Source organism: Neoarius graeffei, chromosome 23 (genome assembly GCF_027579695.1).
Source record: "Neoarius graeffei isolate fNeoGra1 chromosome 23, fNeoGra1.pri, whole genome shotgun sequence".
NCBI classification, from domain to species: Eukaryota; Metazoa; Chordata; class Actinopteri; order Siluriformes; family Ariidae; genus Neoarius; species Neoarius graeffei.
The window spans coordinates 18,492,328-18,514,396 of NC_083591.1; the positions used below are offsets into that span (position 1 = coordinate 18,492,328).

A 22,069-nucleotide genomic window follows, 5' to 3' on the forward strand; every position below is an offset into this window, starting at 1 on the left:
CAATAAAAACCGCAGCAAGACGGAGAACAATTAAGGTCAAAAGTCAAAGTCCCTCCCACACCAGAATCTGGTCTTCCCAGGCAGTCTCCTGTCCCAGTACTAACCAACTCTTTAAGGCGTACGGGTGCAGCACCAAGCTCCGTTTCAATAGCCCTCAACCTTTCACCTATACAGCTAGGGTTACAGTGGGGGGCTAGTCCTCTGGTAACTGTGAGAGTTTGACTTCCCCACTCGCTTCTGTATGGCAGCATGCCTTGGTAGTAGGTACCATTTTTATGATGATCTTCTGTATGACCCGACCGCGAGTAGAACTCGCGATCTCCTGGTTGAGATGTGGACACGCTAACCACTAGGCCAACTCACGGTCAACAATCAAGGTAAAGGCTACTCAAGGTGTCCAAGAAAATTCATCAGACCTTAAACAAGCTATGTTAAAGGAGCTCCGGGGTTTTTTTTGTTTGTTTGTTTAATTTTTCTGTAATTCTGTGATAAAACTCAAATGCTATCTGTCTCTGCAACAGACTTCTCAATAAATCATGCTAAAACATGTAAAGCATGCTAAAAGAGGAATGGCAAATTGTTGTTATAAATTCATTTGGCAGCTTTAATCCCTGAAGGCTTAGTGTACTTTGTGCTTAATGAAATGTGTCATTTATTACCGTTCATAAAGTAGTGCTTTTTTTCCTTAGACTGTGCCTCTTCTGTGGAAAGTATCTGTATTAGTTAATAATTATACAGCATCAAAAATGATATTTAGTAAGTAAAATAATGGCACTTGGTGTTATAGGTAAATATTCAAAAGATGGAGTGGTGTAATGTGACCTGCTGTGAAGCAGAGCTCTTGTTACCAGCTAGAAACCATTATTTCTTCACCAACCCTTTTTGTCCTCTCTTTTGAACTGCAAAGCACAATGTACTTTATCATGAAGACTTTCTTGTGGTGGAAAAATAAAAGGAATTGCTCCTTCCTCAAAGTCTGCTTAAACAAAACTTCACCACATCAACAATGGTAACAATACTAGGTATTTTCTTTATTTAAAAAAAAAAACATCTGTTTTCTATTATTACTTTTAGATTATGTGAAATGTCCAAATGCCTGGTCTTTGTATTGATGACACGAGTTAATCTTCCAGATATTTGATTCACACAAAAGCTCTTCAGCTATCCAGAGACATCCACTGTAAATCATGTGTGTTGGTGCTTGCTCAGGACATTTCACAATAGGATGTGCACTTTTTTTTGTTCTGGTCCGGTATAAATTCACAGGTTGAACATGAGAGGGTCAGTTCACCAGCTGGAAACTGCTCCAACGACCAAATCCTCAGTCAATCAAACAACAAACTCCATCATGGCCAGGGTGAGCACCAGAGCTTGATGAAAGATTAATTATTTTACCCTGGGGTTTTACTTGAGGGGAAAAACCCTCGATCTTTTTATTCTCTGAAATTTAAAATTCTATAATACTGCTTTAGCCGAAAGCACTAAATTCCTGTTGTTAAAATATGGTTTTGTTTTGGGGTTTTTTTGTCTGACCAGATCATCTTCTATGAGGACAGGAACTTCATGGGCCGCTCCTATGAGTGTAGCAGTGACTGTTCCAACATGTCCTCCTACCTGAGTCGCTGCCACTCGTGCAGGGTGGAGAGCGGCTGCTGGATGGTGTATGATCAACCCAACTTCATGGGAAACCAGTATTTCCTCAGGAGGGGCGACTACTCTGACTACATGAACATGTGGGGCTGGGGCAACAACTGGATCAGGTCCTGCCGCATAATCCCAATGGTACGCTAATCAACTCTGCTACTTGCTAGCACAAGTTCTCAACCTGCAATAATGAAGAGGGGTTTTTTTTTGCTAAAATTGACTCACATGGTTCTCTTCCATAAAACAGTACAGAGGTTCCTACAGAATGAGGATGTACGAAAGGGAGAACTTCATGGGCCAGATGATGGATGTGACTGACGACTGCGACTCCATCGCGGATCGCTACCACTGGTCAGGTGGATGCCACTCGTGCCATGTTATGGATGGCCACTGGCTCATGTACGAACATCCCCACTACAGAGGCAGGATGTGGTACTTCAGACCCGGAGAGTACCGCAACTTCAGGGAGATGATGGGAATGAGTGGAATGAGGTTCATGAGCATGAGGCGTATCATGGATTCCTGGTATTAAATAAACAAGTCCATTTCTATAGTGTGCAAATGCTGAATAAAATGTTTAAAAAATAAGTTACTGGTCGGTCTTTTGTGCTAACTCCTGTATGAAAGCAGATGGACTCCAGCAATGAAAGGAGTTTTGTTATCTGGGTTTCATAAGACTATTACAATTATAGTACACATCTAGAAACCTCGAAAACAGATACCAGTATTTAACCACAAATCCTTGAACCACCATCTATATCATATTCCCAGCTTGCAAAGGTCATGCAACTAATATGTTATCGTTTAGTGCTTGAATATTAGTGATTCATTAGTGACTATTTAAAAAAAAAAAAAAGACAATTTGAAATGGTTCTTTTGTTTCATGGTGGTGCAACAGAGGATCTGCTAGAAATTGCAAGGGTTCAAACTAGAGTTACTGAACAACAGAAAGCAACTTCAGACATTGATCAGATCTGCTAAAAAGTATATAATCTATATAATATATAAATATTATATAGATTATATAATATTATATATAATATATAATATATATCTCATGATTCAAGTGGCCATGTAAACAGAATACTACAAAAATAAACAAGTTCCTCTAATTGCAAATGCTGCAGAATTAATCAGGCTAATTCTTGCATATACAGTGGTGCTTGAAAGTTTGTGAACCCTTTTGAATTGTCTATATTTTTGCATAAATATGACCTAAAACATCATTTTTTTCACACAAGTCCTAAAAGTAGATAAAGAGAAGCCAGTTAAACAAATGAGACAAAAATATTATACTTTGTCATTTATTTATTGAGGAAAATAATCCAATATTACATATCTGTGAGTGGCAAAAGTATGTGAACCTTTGCTTTCAGTATCTGGTGTGACCCCCTTGTGCAGCAATAACTGCAACTAAACATTTCTGGTAACTGTTGATCAGTCCTGCACACCAGCTTGGAGGAATTTTAGCCCATTCCTCCACACAGAACAGCTTCAACTCTGGGATGTTGGTGGGTTTCCTCACATGAACTGCTTTCTTCAGGTCCTTCCATGACATTTCAATTGGATTAAGGTCAGGACTTTGACTTGGCCATTCCAAAACATTAACTTTATTCTTCTTTAACCATTCTTTGGTAGAATGACTTGTGTGCTTAGGGTTGTTGTCTTGCTGCATGACCCACCTTCTCTTGAGATTCAGTTCATGGACAGATGTCCTGACATTTTCCTTTAGAATTCACTGGTATAATTCAGAATTCATTGTTCCATCAATGATGGCAAGCTGTCCTGGCCCAGATGCAGCAAAACAGGCCCAAACTATGATACTACCACCACCATGTTTCACAGATGGGATTAAGGTTCTTATGCTGGAATGCAGGGTTTTCCTTTCTCAAAACATAATGCTTCTCATTTAAACCAAAAAGTTCTATTTTGGTCTCATCTGTCCACAAAACATTTTTCCAATAGCCTTCTGGCTTGTCCACGTGATCTTTAGCAAACTGCAGACGAGCAGCAATGTTCTTTTTGGAAAGCAGTGACTTTCTCCTTGCAACTGTGCCATGCACACCATTGTTGTTCAGTGTTCTCCTGACGGTGGACTCATGAACATTAGCCAATGTGAGAGAGACCTTCAGTTGCTTAGAAGTTACCCTGGGGTCCTTTGTGACCTTGCCAATTATTACACGCCTTGCTCTTGGAGTGATCTTTGTTGGTCGACCACTCCTGGGGAGGGTAACAATGGTCTTGAATTTCCTTCTTTTGTACACAATCTGTCTCACTGTGGATTGGTGGAGTCCAAACTCTTTAGAGATGGTTTTGTAACCTTTTCCAGCCTGATGAGCATCAACAACGCTTTTTCTGAGGTCCTCAGAAATCTCTTTTGTTCGTGCCATGATACATTTCCACAAACAAGGACTTGTGTGAAAATCTGATGTTTTGGGTCATATTTATGCAGAAATATAGAAAATGCTAAAGGGTTCACAAACTTTCAAGCACCACTATAGATATTGCAGAGTTTGACCACTGCTAATTTATATATCTTTTCCATTTACCTACTAGAGCAGCGGCTACAATTATTGACACCTTAACGATCTTTTGGGCATTGCAAAAGTAGAAAAGACTTTCAATACATAAATTGTGCATGAATAATTACTCAAACTTCCAGGGGGGGGAGTTGATTCCCAAGTATTGAGCACATCAGATCACGTGACACCATTCCACAATTATCAACACCTGTCCACAGTTATCAACACCGTTCCACAATTATCAACATCCAGATGTTTATTTAAAAAAAATAATAATCAGTATGTGGTATTAAGTTAACAAAACAGTTTTTTAAATACTTTATAGTTTACAAGTTTTTACAAAGACAATAACAAGACATACAGGGGGAAAAAAAACAGTGAACAAGACCAAAATAAAAAAAAGCAGGAAAAAAAAAAGAGAGGGCTGATAGACAACTCAAAAGATAGCTATTCTATTCAGACAGACTTGTCGCAATATCAGTATCTCCAGAGCAAGGTAAAATTACATGAATAAGTTAATCCAATCAGACACCATACTACATATTTATATAGCCAGATAAGTCAAAGTTCCTGTGGTTATTGGGTGATGTGACACTGTACCAAAAAAGGTACAGTGTTCTCTCAAATCTGCTTCGTGTATTGGGTTGGTGCAGACGGAGTTTTTCCATCTGTATAACGGACAACATTTCCTTCAGCCAGTGTGTAAAACTAGGTGGAGAAGTGGACTTCCAAGTCAGAAGAATGAGTTTCTTAGCTACCACCATTCCTGTCTGCCAAGCTATCTGCACGTTGCGTGGTAGCTCAATAAACACTGCAGAGCATCCAAAGATGGCCAAGTCGTAGTTAAGCTGAATGTCTTTAGAATAGGTTAGCGAAAGCCACTCAAAGATTGCAGTCCAGAAACTATGCAGAATTGGGCAGGACCAGAATAGATGCGCTAGTGAGCCCTCAACTGAACAACACTTATCACATACAGGAGACACCGATGGAAAGATACGGTTTAATTTTGTTTTAGGAGTAGTGTAGTCTATGCATCACCTTATATTGAATTAACCTGTAGCGTGAGTTAATAGAACAAGAGTGAACCTGGGACATTGCCTCCTCCCAGAACTCTGGTGATATCTCTGAGTTCAGTTCGCGGGCCCAGGCATCCCTAATGTGATCTGAGGAAGTAGTAGTAGTAGTAGTAAAGCAGTTTACAAATTTTGATACCAGCTGCTTCGAATCTGGCAGGAGTAGTAGATATTCAAAGAAAGGATGAGTAGTAGGAGTAAATTCAAACTGTGGGCAACTTTCCTTAGTGTAATGTCTGACTTGAAGATATCGAAAGAAATGTGAATTTGGAAGGTTGAACTTAGTCCTTAATTGAGTAAAAGATGCAAATTTGCCATCAATGTACAGATCAAAAAATGTTCTGATACCCCTCTCTCTCCAGACCATAAACACCCCATCTAGCTGTCCAGGCTTGAATGAATGATTCTGACATATGGGAGCATAAAGGGAAACATTGGGAATCTGACAGGCCACCTTTATCTGACTCAATATTCGCAAGGAATGCTTTAGGGTAAAATTTTGTTTGATTGACTTGTCTACCAGGGCAGAGCCAGAAAACAGAAGGGCAGGAAGTGAAGAATTTTTGACTGCAGAGACTTCTAGTTGTAACCACGAAGGGCTCCTATCAATCAGTTCGCCTCCACTTTTCCAATAGGTAAGAGCCCTGGAGTTAGCCGCCCAATAATAGGCAGACCAAGGCCACCGTTCTTAAGAGGTTTGTGTAGGTGGGCCTTGGATAGCCTGTGTGATTTGTAACCCCACACAAAGGGCAATAGAATCAAGCTTCTTAAAAAAGGATGCATTTAAATACACAGGCAGGTTTTGAAAAAGATAAAGAAACTTAGGTAGGCTCACAATTTTAATAGTGTTAACCCTTCCAATCATGGATAAGGGCAGTGTCCTCCAGGACTCGATACTCGCACTGAGTTTCTCTCATGCTTCTATGAAGTTAAATCTGAAAAGATGCTTTGGGTTACTTGTCAGTTTCAGACCCAGATAAGAGAAACAGTCCTTCACTACTCTGAAAGGCAACTTACTCAGGTAGTCCTCAGTAAATTGATCCACTAAGGGCAGAAATTCACTCTTTTGCCAATTTATGGTATAACCAGAAATCTTCACAAAGTAATTTATATAATCCAGTAGGATGGGGATAGGAGACTGCTGGGTCAACTAAACAAATGAGATCGCCCATGTAAAGGGTCACTCGGGTCTCAATGCCACCCAACTTGATGCCTTTAATGTCCGGATGACCCCTAATGCCAAGTGCCAACGGCTCCAATGCGATGTCAAACAGCAAGAGAGACAGTGGGTCCCCCTGGCGAATGCCACATTGCAAGGAAAACGGGCTGGATGTATCCCCATTTGTGAGAATGAAGGATTTTGGATCGGTGTATAAGAATTTAACCCATTGTAAGAATATAATCCTGAATACTCCTAAACCTACTCTTGTAAATGCGCGGCCCAAGGGTGACTGTCGTTTAGTGTAGCAGTTTAGGGTTTACTTTAGGCCAGCTACAATACAGTACGTGCTGCTCTGTACATTTTGCATTTCCACATGTTCTGTTCCCGTTTCATATCTTGATTTTGTCTATGTTTTTGTGTGAAACATTCTGTTGAACTGTGCATAACTCTTGTGTGACCTTGATACTGAGTGTGCAAAGCACATTCCGTAACTTTCCACTGCTGATACTCCCTACGCAGAGTATATAAAGCCCCGACGCGCAGCTGCGCATTGGGGCACGACTGAGAATAAACCAGATTGATTTAACTCGTGTGGTTTGCTCTCTTTTTGTCCTCGGAGTACTCCTTGTAACGCATCTGAACAGCACGCAGCACAATCCTAACAATTTGGTGACCCCGACGTGATACTCTCAATCAGGTAAGACATGTTTGATTGACTACCTGATTGGAAGTAGTTCCGTAGTGCCCTAAGGAGGGCTTTGTTTTCCCTGGTTCGAGTCCAGGAAGAGCGTGCTATAGAAATTTGTGTAGCGCCCTAAGGAGGGCTTGGTTTTCCCTGGTTCGAGTCCAGGAAGAGCGCGCTATAGAAATTTAGATAAATATCTGCTGTTTGTTTCTGTTCAGATCCGTTTGCTTTACTGTACGATGGGGGGCTCATATCCTAAACCTGAGGTCACAGACACCCCGGCGGAATGGATGAATAAGTGTGGTTTAGGCTATTACGTTACGCCGTGGCTGGACAATTTGGCTGGGTGGACGGAGGCAAATCCTCAGATTCCATAGTATTCCCGTGATGGGACGTTTAATCCAGGCTTCCTTGCTTCAGCGCACCGTATGATTTACGAAAGAAATGGTTTGACATGAAGAAGGTATGGGATAAATCAAAGGGTGTTTACACCCCGAGACCTGTTTTAAAGGCTATTCCAAAACCAAAACTTTCTCAGTCAACCTCCCATGTAAAAGCGAGGGAGGAATAGTTACGTCCCACTCATTCCTCATCTCATATACATGTCCAGTAAATTTGTTAGCACATGATTTAATGTGCAAATTAGAAGTAAATCTCACATCCACTCCAGATGGACTAACTATTGAAGTAAGTGAAATGTGTAGTGTGCAGTATGGGTTTGGAAGCCCTCTGTATGTGTATGTCTGGCAGCTCTGTTCAGATCAGCTCACACAAACTCCAAAACACCTTGTACAGCTCGCACACTTGAACACCTCATCAGTTGACACAGATTATATGATGAGGAGCGTTTGCTCGAAATAGTCGATGTGTTGCAACCTAGAAATGACGTCGCTGTGAATATAAAGGAAGAAATAGCTCCGGCTCAGGAAGGTGGCCGTCCGCGTCAGCGCACCGTGTCGACATTTTTTTGGAGGGACACACCGAATGCTTTGCAGCTCCTGCGTGAGCAGTTAACTAGGTATTTCTCCGCCTGATGTTTTTGCCCTATCCAGTTCTGTGCTGCCACATAACATTCTGAACGCTGCTTGTACGTCCCAAGCTCTTTCCCCTGTTCTCTCTGCTCTTCCTAACACCCTGTGGGCGGATCATAAGGACGATGTGGGCTCTGTGAGCTGCTCTCCGTATGAAGCTGTTATTAAACACTCTACACCTGTTTATGTTAAACAATACCCTCTGTCTCCTAGTAAGCTCAATGGTATTGACAATATTCTAAAATCTCTTTTGCAGCAAGGTGTCGTGGTTCCTTGTGTCAGCCCGTATAACACCCCAGTGAACCCGGTCCCAAAACCGGATGGCACATGGCGCCTCACTCAAGACCTACGTAAAATAAATGAACTCATCGTTCCCGTGGCTCCAGTGGTCCCTGACGTTCCTTCTCTTATGTCTTCTATTCCGTGTGACCATGCTTATTTCTCTGTGATTGATTTGTGCTCTGCCTTTTTCAGTGTTCCTGTGGGCCATGAGACTCAGCCCCTGTTTGTTTTCACACACAGGGGAAGACAATACACGTGGACGCGGTTGCCACAGGGTTTCATTGACTCACCGGCGGTCTTCACTGCCGTATTGCGGGACGCGCTGGCTGATCTCTGTCTTCCCCGGGGCTCCACGGTGCTCCAGTACGCGGATGATCTCCTGGTAACGGCGGAGGATCAAGGCGCTTGTGCTGCCGCCACATTGTCTCTCCTCACACTCCTGGCGCAGAAGGGTTTCAAGGTCTCCCGCACGAAGTTGCAGTTTTGCCTCACAACTGTTCGCTACTTGGGACATGACCTCTCCCAGGGTTCCAGGAGGCTTAGCCCGGAACGTGTTCAAGTCATTATGGACACTCAGGTGCCTGCAACCAAGCACGCTCTCATGGCATTTTTGGGCCTCATCAATTACTGTCGTCAATGGATCCCTGACTGTTCAATCTATGACAAGTGTTTGCGTTCAGCTATAAGTCACTCAGATCCTTTGACTCAGCCCCTGGTCTGGACTGAGGACATGCTAACGGCCTTCAAGGCTCTGAAGCAAGCTTTGTGCTCCGCCCCTGCTCTCGGGCTGCCGAACTATCGTTTGCCGTTTCACCTGTATGTGTGCAATCAGAAGGGGACCGCCTCTGGGGTGCTGGCTCAGGAGCACGGGGGGGGCATGCGACCTTGCGCGTTTCTGTCTAAAACTCTTGACGCTGTGGCACAAGGGCTTCCTGGCTGTCTTAGGGCTGTTGCTGCGTGTGCTCTCATGGTCACGGACGCTGAAAAACTTGTTTTGTCGCATCCGCTCATTTTACACACTTCACATGACGTCGTGTACATTCTGCGGAATCTTAGCACTCAGCATTTGTCTGCTCAGCGTCGCTCTGGCTATGAGTTTATTCTTTTGGCCACAGAGCATCTCACTGTTAAGCCCTCCTCGTCGTTTGATTCTGTCGCCCACGCTCTTCAGCGTCTTCTTAACTCACAGGATGACGATGTTGCGTTTGACTCACATGACTGTCTTTCTAATATCGTTTTTGAGACTAGCATCCGCCCAGACTTACACTCCACCCCTCTTTCCACAGGCGATTCTCTTTTTGTAGATGGTTCCTGTTCCCGCCCTGCGGATGGTGTGTTCCTGTGTGGTTACTCTGTTTGTCGCCTCCCTGATGAAATTGTTGAAGCTCATTCTTTGCCTTTTTCTTCTGCTCAGGCTGCGGAGCTCTATGCTTTGACTCGCGCGTGTATTTTGGCTCAAGACACAGACATTACTATTTACACCGACTCACGCTACGCTTTCGGCGTGGCGCACGACTTCGGCCGCATTTGGGCGTCTCGGGGGTTTACGACAGCCGACGGTAAGCCCATTTCTCATTCTTCACTTGTTACTGATTTAATCACCGCCTGTCTCCTTCCGTGCACGTTGGCCATTGTTAAGACACGCGCGCACACAAGAGGGGACTCATTTGAAGTAAAGGGCAATTCATTCGCTGATCGACTCGCTAAAGCTGCAGCCGCATCCGGTGTCCTGCCTCCAGGCTTTAACTGCGCTTTAGTTTCTACTGATTGCATGGTTAGCGCTGTCTTACCTGACATAGATCTCATTTCTATCCAGGCCTCGGCCTCTGTGGCAGATACGCAGTTCTGGGACGCCCAGGGCGCGACAGAGAAGAGTGGCGTTTTGCTTGACGCACAGGGCCGTCTTTGTTTACCTCGTCACTGTACTCCCTTTCTCGTCCGCGAGTTCCATGGTCCCACTCATCGCGGCCGAAGAGGGGTAGTGGAAGATATGAACAGAACATTCTGCATCAATAATTTGCACACAGACGCACACAACATTCTGGACAAGTGTTTAACGTGCGCCCAGAATAATCTATCTAAACCAGGCGCGGTACATCAGCACCTTCCCATACCCGACACGCCTTTCCAAGAATGGCAGATCGACTTCACTCACATGCCAAAGCAGGGCCCGTTTAAATACCTTTTGGTCATGATTGACAAATTTTCACGGTGGATTGAGGCTTTCCCGTGTAGCAAAGAGAACGCCCGAACAGCAGTGAACAAACTTACACAGGAAATTATCCCACGTTACGGTCTTCCGGTAGGAATTGACTCTGATAAGGGAACGCCGTTCACCTCTAAGGTAACGCAGGAGCTATGTAAAGACCTCAAGATCAATTGGCGTTTTCATATCCCATACCATCCACAGTCCTCTGGCATTGTGGAGCGCGCGAATAGAACGATTAAGGGTAAGTTGCGTAAGGCTATGCAAGACGCAGGCACGAAAAATTGGGTCCAAGTTTTACCGTTGGTCCTCGCTGATATGCGCATGACTGCTCAGGTCGCTCTCGACAATTTATCTCCGTACGAGCTCGTCATGGGACGCCCCTTTCCTGTCCCTTGGCGTAGAGGCATGCAGGTTATAGGAACGGGTGATCTTGAAGTACATCTCAGCGAGTACGCGGTGGGTCTCATGCGGGTGCTGGATGAGTATTGGGCGAGAGTAAATTCCAAAAAGACTCCCATTCCAGAGGCACACACTCACCCCTTTGAGGTAGGGGACAGAGTTTTAGTAAAGAGATTCGGTAAACTAAACGCTCCCATGGAGGAGTCACCCTACAGTGGGCCCACCGATGTACTCGCTGTAACTCGCACGGCTGTGCTAACGGACCTTTTTCCACAGTGGATCCATGCCAGCAGAATAAAGAAGGCTCCAATGTAATAGAAATCTATATTGTTGATGCTTAACAGACTTTTGTGTTTCAGAAAGTTGCTGTGACAATAGCTGACGGCCTTTTCAGGGATCCCCTTCCAGCATCTGGAGCAATCCAGTTTCGGCTGATCTACAAAGAGGGGATGGTTGGTGAGTCTTGCAAAGTTCTGGGCTGAAGAGTCTGAAATGCACGGGAGCCTGTGACATTTTTCGCCGTCTGCACCCTGTGAGCATTAGAGAACAAAGTCAGTGACCAGTATGACTTTCTTCATCATCGTGCTGATCTCAACGCTTGGGGCAGGGTTACCCGCACAAGCAATACACCGGGACCCAAGGGATAACGAGTTTTAGAAATATGTAAACTTCACTGTAAAAACATCAATGAATATGAGTAAACCCTGTTATGTGTGTTCTTTGTTACCCCATGACAGCAGCGATCCTTTTCCGGTCCGAATAGCCCCGTCTAACTACTCTGAGGTTAATATGATGATCTCGCACACAGGTTATGTCCCTGTGTCGGCCAAGACTGGGGTGTGAATAATACTCTGGGCTTGCGTCAGAGTATTAAAGAGGGGATTGTAAGAATATAATCCTGAATACTCCTAAACCTACTCTTGTAAATGCGCGGCCCAAGGGTGACTGTCGTTTAGTGTAGCAGTTTAGGGTTTACTTTAGGCCAGCTACAATACAGTACGTGCTGCTCTGTACATTTTGCATTTCCACATGTTCTGTTCCCGTTTCATATCTTGATTTTGTCTATGTTTTTGTGTGAAACATTCTGTTGAACTGTGCATAACTCTTGTGTGACCTTGATACTGAGTGTGCAAAGCACATTCCGTAACTTTCCACTGCTGATACTCCCTACGCAGAGTATATAAAGCCCCGACGCGCAGCTGCGCATTGGGGCACGACTGAGAATAAACCAGATTGATTTAACTCGTGTGGTTTGCTCTCTTTTTGTCCTCGGAGTACTCCTTGTAACGCATCTGAACAGCACGCAGCACAATCCTAACACCCATTCTATGAATGTGTCGCCAAATCCAAACCTCCTTAATGTCGCAATTAACTATCATATCGAATGCTTTATGAGCATCTAAAAATAATATGGCAGCTCTGTCATCCTTGCTGTAAGTGGCATATAAAATATTGAGAATTTTGCGGACATTACAGAAGGAGTACCTGCCTGGGATAAGACCAGTTTGGTCCGGGTGAATGATACTAGCTATATGCTTGCCCAAGCGGTTTGCTAATACTTTTGTGATTATTTTCAAGTCATAGTTTAGGAGAGCAATGGGCCTGTAACTGCCAGGGTCTGTTTCATCTTTATCTTTTTTTTAATAAAACACAAATATTTGCTTCACTTAGAGAGGATGGGAGCCTCGTTTTTTAAATGCATCTTGAGTCATTCGGAGCAGAATAGGAGCAAGGAGATCCTGGAAGGCTTTGTAAAACTCTGGCCCAAACCCATCTGGTCCGGCTGCCTTTCCAGTAGGAAATGCTTTGATGGCCTCCCGTAACTCCAACTGTGTAAAATACAAGTCTAACTTTTTCCTGAAAACTTCATCCAGCTGTGGGAGCTGAAGCGAATCAAAAAACTGGTCAAAGTCTTCCTGTGTGGCTGTTGATTTAGAAGTGCAAATTTCAGAGTAGAATTCACTAAATCGTTTGTTGATATCCTTTAAGTCAGTCAGCATCTGACCAGATTTAGATTTAATTTTATAGATGTCTCGTTTTGCTTGTTCTCCCTTTAACTGCCTAGCCAATAACTTCTGTGGTTTGTCACCAAGCTCAAAATGTCTCTAAGTTTTAGAAGTGTGTTGCCAATCTGTTCCCCTAGAATGGAGTTGTATTCATATTTTAACTTAAGGATGTTATTATAATCTGTTTGAAGCAAAGAGGTTCTATAAACCTGTTCTGCAGCTAGCAGTTCCTTCTCAATCATGTCCAACCTGCCTCGCTTAGTCCTTTTCAATGTTGCTTCATAAGAAATAATCTGACCCCTAATATATACTTTGTCTCCCACAGTACTGAATCAATCATTCACTTCCCCATTGTCATTAATCTCAAGGAACTGCGAAATATGTGATGTGATGTTATTCCTTAAATACCTGATCTGTGAGCAAAAAAGGGTTAAATCGCCAACTATAGGCCTGCCTAGGAAGAGACAGTTGAAGTTTAAGGGTGACCAGACTGTGGTCTGATATTATTATGTTATGGTATTTAGTGTGGTCAATATTTGAGATTAATCTAGAATCTACTAAGAAGTGATCAATTCGTGTGTATGATCTGTGTACATGAGAGTAGAAAGAATAATCGCGATCAGATGGGTGTTGTAATCTCCAAATATACACCACCTTCTTAGACTTCATCAAATTGTTAAGAGTTTGTACAGCAAGGATTTTGGGTGGGGGAGCGGAGGAGAACCTATCCAGATATGGATCCAGATAACAATTGAAGTCACCCCCAATCAGTATATGACTTGAATCATCATCCGGGATCAGATCAAACACTTTGCGAAAAAAAGCTGGGTCGTCTGTGTTCGGTCCATAAATATTTACCAGTATAATGGGAAATAAATTGATATGACCAGATAGAATTATAAACCTGCCATTTGGATCAGTTATGGAAGAGTGAAAACGGAAGGGAACAGATTTACGGAAAAGAATGGCAACGCCTCTAGCCTTGGATGTAAAAGGAGACTGGTAGACCTGTGAAATACAGTTAGCTCTGAGTTTTCTATGTTGAGTGGCTTTAACATGCATTTCCTTCAAGAATATTATGTCAGATTTCAGTGACTTCAAGTGTGCAAAAACTTTACCTCACTTTATCGGGTGGCCTAAACCACGGACATTCCAAGAAACCAAGGATATAGAATCAAGCATGTTATTCATTTGTGATACCATGAGGGAGCAACAAGATTAAACAATAAGCGACAAAAAGTAACATCATTGTAATAAAACATGAAGTCAACAGTAAGTTTGGCAGCCAGCAAAAAAAAAAAAATCAAGTAAACAGTTAACAAATACGTGAACAGAACCCCCAACCAGTGCTTCTCCAAACGAAGCAAAGTTACCCTCATCCACACCAGGGACCACCGGGCGGAGAGAAAAACAAAAAAAACACCAGAGAAAAACACCTCCAACTCCCAGCCCCTCAGTGGCGCGCACATTACAGAACAGACGAAGCATACAAAGAAAAAACGCCACAATTAAAGTTCACCCAGTATACATTTAGACTCTCTACACTATCAAAATATAGCCCTTCAAAGTTTTTGGTCAACAAAATTCTTAGCTTCTGCCAGCTTGCTGAATATCTTCACTTGATCCTGGTAACGGACATGGAGCCTGGCCGGGAAACGCAGCGAGTGGAGAATCTCCTTCTCCCTGAGCAGCTGAAGCACCTCGCGGAAGCTCCGCCGTTGCTCCATCACCTCCGCAGTGTAGTTGGAAAAGATCAAAATACGCCGACCTCCATAATCCATCGACTGCTGTCTCCCGAGCCGCAGAATCTTTTCTTTATCCTGTGCAAAGTGAACCCGTGCAATTATTGTACGGGGTCTGGAGCCCTCTGGTGGTTTGGGCTGTTGGGTGTGGTGCACCCGATCGATGACTACCGGCTTGTTAAAGATGTCATCTCCCAGCAGCTTGGGAATTAAATTGGAAACGAAATCGGTGGGCCTCCCTTTCTCTTCACCTTCGGGAACGCCGACAATCTTTATGTTGTTGCGCCTGGATCTCTCCTCCAGGTCCGAAAGCTTGGCCCGGAGCTTTTTGTTTTCCTGCTGCAGCTTGGCAACTGAAGTTTCCACAGCATGGATGCGCTGTTCATGGTCCGCAGTCTGGTTTTTGTTGACGGACAGCCTCTCCGTGAGTGCTTTCTGGGCGGACAAAAGATTCTGGAAACTCAGCTCAAACTTGTCGAACCTCTCGTTAAAGGACTGCAGCAGCTTGTTTAACATTTTCTGCCAAATAAGTGGAAGCTTGTCTTCCTCCTCGGCTGACGACATTCCCGAAGGTTTCGTGCTAGCTTGATCCCGAGTAGTACCAGTTTCTGTTAGTGAGCGAGTAGCCGCTTTTCCGCCTCGTGAAGTTTTAGTCGACATATTCATGTTGCACTTTCGGCAAACTCAAAGATGAACACAAGGCGAAGCCTTTAAGACAAAAAATGAGAGCCTGGCATGCAAAAATGTGCTTTTAATTAGTATAATTCGGTGTGCCACGAGGAGCTCAGAAAAACACGTCTATTCTGTCCGCATGTCACAGCGGCCCTCCCCCCCACCACCCAACAAAACACAGTTTTATTTAAAATTTGGTTTACATAGACTTATATTTAGTACAAAATATATTTTATATAAATATATCTATGTCGGTGCTTACGTAAATGAGGAAGTAATTGTAATATTTGTGAACAAATGAACTGATAATGTTTAACCTGTGTCAGAAAATCTTTTTGTTCCACTTTCTACCCACTTTCTAAGTATTTTCATAGATCACATTTTGTTAATCATTTGTGATTGTTTGTATTAATTTCTAGTTTTGTAGTTTACCTATAAATGTCAACAGGTAATTGACATTGTAACCACATGAAAATCCAGGTCAAAGGTCGCATGTCATTCCTCAAACCAAAATATAAAATGTCTACTGATATTGTAATATGTGGTAATTATTTACAACAAACTGCTTAAAAAAAATTTTAAATTAAAAAAAAAAATCTGAATGGAATAGAAAAATCTGAATATTTCAAGCATGCAAGTTCTGATATGCTAGGAATTTAACTCTGGTCTAATTCTATTTATTGCAGTAGGATTCCAAATACTCTATAAACATTCCATTCTGTTATGAATCAGAAAAAATTATTATAAAATCACAGCACCTTTATTTTTTCTTAAAGTACTTCATCTACTTCAACAATGTTACAAAAGATCGATACATAACAGTTGTAAATGTCACTTAATTCCACAGGGTGTCAATAATGGTGGACACCAGTGAAAGTGTGATATTATCGACACCTCACGTGACTTCTCAAATGTGAGTTTAGATATAAAATGGCGACTGTCAAATGAAAGAATAAGAAACAAAGTAGGTTTCGACAAGGAGATCATGAAATATCAGTGAATTTGATCAGCAAAAACATGTCCATGATCTTTCCACCATGCTTACCTGCGATGATAACGTCCAGGTTTTCCTCAAATTACTGATTGTGCTAAAAAAAAAAAAAAAATCCATCTCAGGTAACAAGCTGTGTCATCAGACGACAAGATCAAAGGGCGGGGGGGGGGGGGGGGGGTCTTCCAGTTGATTAATTAACCAATAAGAACTGCTGCAACTGAAACTCACCTTTGTAAATTTTTTTATTGGTAAATCTGAAAAGGTGTCGATAATTATTGACTGTCTATAATTGAATTTTTAAAAAATCCAATATAGCCAAAGGTAATTGAAAGCATGTATGCTGTAAGTCTGATATCTTACATTTTTCTCCCTTTGTTACAACATCGCACATTAAAAAAAAAAGGAGTGCTGTTCATCTTTACATTGAAAGAAGCAGCTGAAAGTAGGTGCAATTTGCAACCATGTCCTCAAAGTCTGGGAAAAAAAGGCAAAATTTAGATTGATGATGCAACCAGTAGAAAATTCTGGTTCTGTATAGACCACCATGAAGTTTACAGATGTTCACAGATTCAGATGTAAAGAGATAATGAAATAAGGAACCTTGGTAGGCAATTCTAAACTTAATTTCCTTCATTTCATCAGCAAAATGTCTGCTTGAGGCAGCCAAGTCATTAAAAAAAAGCTAAGTTTCTTAATGCCTTGAGATTTCTCAGGATATGGATAGGAGGGTGTCTTTTTTTCTTTCAGGAAAAACAGACAAACAAATAAATCTATCTGGATCAATCATGAAAATCGTACTTTAATTACTTGCCTCCAGTTAATTTCATAAGACCTGCAGATTATTACATGCTTTATTGCAAGTCTAGTGAGGATTGACCTCGTGCTTTGTTGTTTCTCTTTCTTGAACTCAGATGTTTGGATATTGCTGTGCATTAGTAAATAAAAATGTTTTAATAAAATCTCATGAAATTATTTATTTTGCTTGATTAATTCATGTTTTTCAATGTAATGCTAATCTTGATAAAATGACAGCAGTATTCTATCAAATTATACATAGCTAATCAGACATTCAGATTCCTACGAGTAACTTGCGGTACTGACTCCGACTTCCTTAATAATTAGCTGGAGAAATAGCTAGCAAAAAAATCCAACATCCCACCTACAAATATAAACAAATATCTTCCTTAAAAGATTGTATAACCCCAAATCAGAAAACGTTAGGACAGTATGGAAAATGCAATTAAAATAAGAGAGCAGTGATTTCTAAATTTATTTTGAGTTGAACTTCATTGCAGAGACAGCATGAACCCAAGATATTTCATACTTGGTCCAGTCAACGTCATTTCATTTGTTAATATACATCAATTTCTGTGTTTCAGTCCTGCAAGCCATTCCAAAAAAGTCAGGGGGAGGGGGCGTAGTGGCTCAGGTGGATAAGGCGCCATACCATAAATCTGGGGACTCGGGTTCGATTCCGACCTGAGGTCATTTCCTGATCCCTCCCTGTCTCTCTCTCTCTCTCTCTCTCTCTCCCCCACTCATTTCCTGTCTCTACACTGTCCTATCCAATAAAGGTGAAAAAGCCCAAAAAAAATCTTTAAAAAAAAAAGTCAGGGGCAATTAATTAATTAAGGAAGGAAGGAAGAAGACTATCATCACACACTTGTGAGAGCATACCGATTTAATGTTTTACCTAATTAGCATAATTAATACAAATTAAATTCTAATTGACAATTTGTTTCAACCATTTTTTTTTAACTTTGTATTCAGTATATAACCATCTATGTACCTGCCAATTTTCATGTAAATATCTTGAAAAATATACAAAAATATTAAGAAAAAACATTTGATCTCATTGTTTAATGAGGCCCATTTGGACCATGTGATCCTAATACATAATAATAGGGCAGTTTTCTACAAATTAAGCCATTTTTTCAATCTTTGATTTGTAATATCTCAGGAACAGAAACATTTTAATTCTGGAAAAAGTATGATGTTCTGCACTCAATTCTAAATTCAGTGAGAGCCGTTTAAAGCAATTTGGATTGAATTTTCACCCGATATGCCTAAATAAACTGCCAAAGTGATATTAGATGGATGGACTGATAGACAGATATCCATAATCTAGCCACATTTTGTGTGTATTTGTGCATTATATGTAATTTTGATTATATCTAATAATGCTATTTAAGAACTGTAAGAAACAATTTCTCTGGCATCCTATGAATAGATGAGCATTGTAATGTGCAATTATTATAAAATGCTGCCTCTAATGCTCAGCTTCATGTAAATAAAACAGAAAATTAAAGAGGTCATCCTTTGCAGGCACGGTATAAATAGAAAAATTTAATGGAAAAAACAGTGCTATTTAGACAGATATAGAAGTAATAATACTAAAGCTACCAAGTCTATTGTGTACTTAGTGTATGAATTGTGTACAGTTTGCTTAATGGACATACGAAATAAAAAAAGAATGGATTTCAGCTGCTTTGTCTCACCAATCAGTCCCATTGTGAAGTCTTATAGAGAACCGAGGCACATGGAAATGTAACGAATGCACTTCAACTTGTTCACTGTTGCTTGCTCAGGACATTTCACAATAGGAGGTACACATTGTTTTGTTCTGGTCAGGTATAAATTCAGGGGTTAAACATGGCAGTGCATCAGTTCACCAACTGGAAACTGCTCCAATAACCAAATCTACTGCTGTGACAAAGAACACCACTATGGCCAGGGTGAGTACCAGAGTTTAATTAACAATTTACAGTATAATGTATTACTACTGTGTGGAACAAAATGATCCATTCTAAAGTTGACTAAAAATATACATATGCATACATTCAGGTCATATTAACCGGAGAGCAGCAAAGTGGAATAAAAGTGTCGAAAAATATGAAACCGAAAGCTGGTTTTACTCTATTTGACATTTCATCCATTTTGTTAATAACTCTATTTGACACCTGTCGTAATCCATATTAATCAAGAACCACTAAAGAGAAATGACAGTACATAATTACCTTAAGACATGAAGTGTATTAATTCATAAAAATAAATAAAAACCATTGAATTAGAAAGTGTGTACAAACCTTTGACTGGTACTGTATACTAACAAAGCTTATTCTAAATCTAAAAAGATGGTCTGGACCTATAGGAGATAAGTGTAGTTATGACAAGAACATGACAGTTCTGTGATCTTGCTTTGACCTGAAATGTTCTACCCAAAACCAGATTATCTTCTATGAGGACAGGAACTTTATGGGCCGCTCCTATGAGTGCAGCAGTGACTGTTCCAACATGTCCTCCTACCTGAGTCGCTGCCACTCCTGCAGAGTGGAGAGTGGCTGCTGGATGGTGTACGATCAACCCAACTTCATGGGAAACCAGTATTTCCTCAGGAGGGGCGACTACTCTGACTACATGAACATGTGGGGCTGGGGCAATAACTGGATCAGGTCCTGCCGCATGATCCCAATGGTACGCTAATCAACTCTGCTACTTGCTAACATAAGTTCTCAATCTGCAATAATGAGTGAGGATTTGTTTTTTGGGTTTTTTTTGCTAAAATTCTCTCACACTGTTCTCTTCCATAAAACAGTACAGAGGCTCTTACAGAATGAGGATGTATGAGAGGGAGAACTTCATGGGCCAGATGATGGATGTGACTGACGACTGCGACTCAATCATGGATCGCTACCACTGGTCAGGCGGATGCCACTCGTGCCACATTATGGATGGCCACTGGCTCATGTACGAGCATCCCCACTACAGAGGCAGGATGTGGTACTTCAGGCCCGGAGAGTACCGCAACTTCAGGGAGATGATGGGAATGAGTGGAATGAGGTTCATGAGCATGAGGCGCATTATGGATTCCTGGTATTAAACTAATCAAATTGTGCAAATACTCAATAAAATGTTTAAAAAGTAATTTAGGTCATCTGTCTCCTGGTGGTTTCTATATATGGTCCCTGTTCAAATCATGTAGGTAGGGTATGATCACTGCGTTTTTATATGAACGAGTACCACTGTAGGTTTTTGAACCATCATTGTAAGCAGAGTGACCAGTGGGTCCAGTGGATCCAGAGGTGGAAAGGCTAAAACTTTACTGAGTACCTCTGCTTGAGGATACAAAAATGCAAAACACTTTCCTTTTACCCTTGTCTGCATTTGAAGAAGCAGAGTGCCAACTAACAATCCTGGATACACGGCCAGTTGTGTTATCAATGTTGAAACACTGAAGATTGTTCTTGATGAGCTGTATGACAGCCAAACAGTCTGGCTGCCATTTCTTAGGAAATGATTTGAAATCACCCCACAGAAAGAGCATGCTGAACTGGAGGACTGAAAAAAAGGAAAAAAAAAAAAGAAGAAACTGGGCTGTCAAGGCTGACCAAAAGGAGGTGCTGGATGGCAGCGACTATTGGATTGGAAACAATCAGCTCAGGTGATGAAGACATTACTCATCATTTAAAGTTAAACAGAGTTAGTCAGAAAGTTTGCCCTTTCCGTGCTTCTTAGCTACTCTTGGAACTCCCTGAAAAATCAAGAGAAAAAATTACATTTACCAAATAAGACATCACTGCGGATCTGCTTTAATATTCGGATCTGCTTTAATATCAACAGATCTTTGATTAAGGTGCGTGAATCTTTTCATTATGGCACATCTTCAGCTTGTTCCATGTGCTGAGTGTAGGATGTTTAGTCATTCTTCCTCCATCGCTAGCGATAGCTTTATTTGTGATAAGTGCAGATTAGTTAGCTCTCTGACGGAGAAGATTATAGTGTTAGAAGCGCGTGTCCAGGCTTTAGAGAAGGCCAGTGAGAATGAGAACAGTGTAGTTTCTGTAGGGAAAATCTGGATGCCCTAGGTGAAGTTAGTAATCCCCCAACTCTGGCATTAGAGCCCTTACAGCGGGACGACAGTACAGTTTATTTTCTCTGTTGTTGACCTAGTCAACGAAAAGCCAGAGTGAATCGCTGGTGGATCACTCTGCTGAACTCCTTTTTGGACTGTGTCAATCTCTTTGCCTGGTCCACTGATGTTCCCAACAACCGTCCGATCTTTATCCATGGATCCCTGTAATATCTCCTACTCGGCTTCACAAATAGGACCTTCTTTGTGATTGCAGTGTTGTCAGCTCTACATATGTGTGCAATGTACTTCAGATATTGTAAGTAAATGAAATCTCTGAGGGGTATCGTCTTCATGATATTCTGGATTTCATCGTTTGTGTAGACAAAGCTGTAAACTTCTTCTGAAGCTTTCTTTCTTTTCCACCCTCCTTTTACCATGCTCTGTAGTATCTGGTGCCAACAAACTTCAAGTCTATTTAGTTGTTGTTCATTAGGAAACCATGCTTGTGTACCATAAATTAACTGCAATCTAACACACGCTCCCAGGATTTTCCATCTTGTGCACAGGTTGACATTGTTGTCTGTTAAGACAGTGCAAAGCTCATTGAATTTTGCATTTGCCCTGGCCACACGAATTTCAGTGAAACATCCCTTTTCCTCAGTTATCATTTGCCCTAGGTACATGACTTCTCTGACATTTTCCACAACTTGACTGTTAATGCTGAATAGTGTTGGCTGTTTTGCAAGATCGTCATCATTAAATACCTGTGTTTTGGTCTTCTTGAATGAAATTTGAA

At 41.6% G+C, this 22,069-nt stretch overlaps 4 protein-coding genes across 6 annotated transcripts in view; 3 read left to right on the forward strand and 1 right to left on the reverse strand.

Annotated features, from left to right (window-relative positions):
* The window catches only part of LOC132871269 (syntaxin-1A-like), a 422,244-nt gene that overhangs the window by 242,545 nt on the left and 157,630 nt on the right, over window positions 1-22,069 (reverse strand). The gene's annotated exons all lie outside the window — the stretch shown is intronic.
* LOC132871600 (gamma-crystallin M2-like) lies at window positions 1,349-2,176 on the forward strand. Of its 2 annotated transcripts, none has more exons than XM_060905880.1 (3): window positions 1,349-1,369; window positions 1,537-1,782; window positions 1,892-2,176. In XM_060905880.1, the coding sequence occupies exons 1-3, from the start codon at window positions 1,349-1,351 to the stop codon at window positions 2,174-2,176; spliced, it is 552 nt and encodes a 183-aa protein (XP_060761863.1). The 2 variants fall into 2 exon arrangements, with proteins under 2 accessions (XP_060761863.1, XP_060761864.1); XM_060905881.1 differs by having other exon boundaries at window positions 1,349-1,357.
* Window positions 6,963-12,197, forward strand: LOC132871596 (protein NYNRIN-like). Of its 2 annotated transcripts, none has more exons than XR_009651302.1 (2): window positions 6,963-7,098; window positions 11,367-12,197. XR_009651302.1 is itself a non-coding variant. In XM_060905877.1 (2 exons), the coding sequence occupies exons 1-2, from the start codon at window positions 9,001-9,003 to the stop codon at window positions 11,387-11,389; spliced, it is 981 nt and encodes a 326-aa protein (XP_060761860.1). In that variant the 5' UTR covers window positions 8,992-9,000; the 3' UTR covers window positions 11,390-12,197. The 2 variants fall into 2 exon arrangements, 1 of the variants encoding a protein (XP_060761860.1); XM_060905877.1 differs by lacking the exon at window positions 6,963-7,098 and adding an exon at window positions 8,992-9,958.
* On the forward strand, window positions 19,148-20,301 carry LOC132871599 (gamma-crystallin M2-like). The gene is made up of 3 exons (XM_060905879.1): window positions 19,148-19,168; window positions 19,650-19,895; window positions 20,017-20,301. Exons 1-3 carry the CDS (start codon window positions 19,148-19,150, stop codon window positions 20,299-20,301), a joined length of 552 nt encoding a protein of 183 aa, XP_060761862.1.

Bases quoted from the DNA above. Each gene is read 5' to 3' on its own strand.
- LOC132871600 (XM_060905880.1), top strand. From the start codon at position 1,349: ATGGCCAGGGTGAGCACCAGA. The intron at 1,370-1,536 runs GCTTGATGAAAG...TTGTCTGACCAG, and splicing joins TGGCCAGGGTGAGCACCAGA to ATCATCTTCTATGAGGACAG. The intron at 1,783-1,891 runs GTACGCTAATCA...TCCATAAAACAG, and splicing joins CCTGCCGCATAATCCCAATG to TACAGAGGTTCCTACAGAAT.
- LOC132871596 (XM_060905877.1), top strand. From the start codon at position 9,001: ATGGCATTTTTGGGCCTCATCAATTACTGTCGTCAATGGATCCCTGAC. The intron at 9,959-11,366 runs GTAAGCCCATTT...TTTGTGTTTCAG, and splicing joins GGGGTTTACGACAGCCGACG to AAAGTTGCTGTGACAATAGC.
- LOC132871599 (XM_060905879.1), top strand. From the start codon at position 19,148: ATGGCCAGGGTGAGTACCAGA. The intron at 19,169-19,649 runs GTTTAATTAACA...ACCCAAAACCAG, and splicing joins TGGCCAGGGTGAGTACCAGA to ATTATCTTCTATGAGGACAG. The intron at 19,896-20,016 runs GTACGCTAATCA...TCCATAAAACAG, and splicing joins CCTGCCGCATGATCCCAATG to TACAGAGGCTCTTACAGAAT.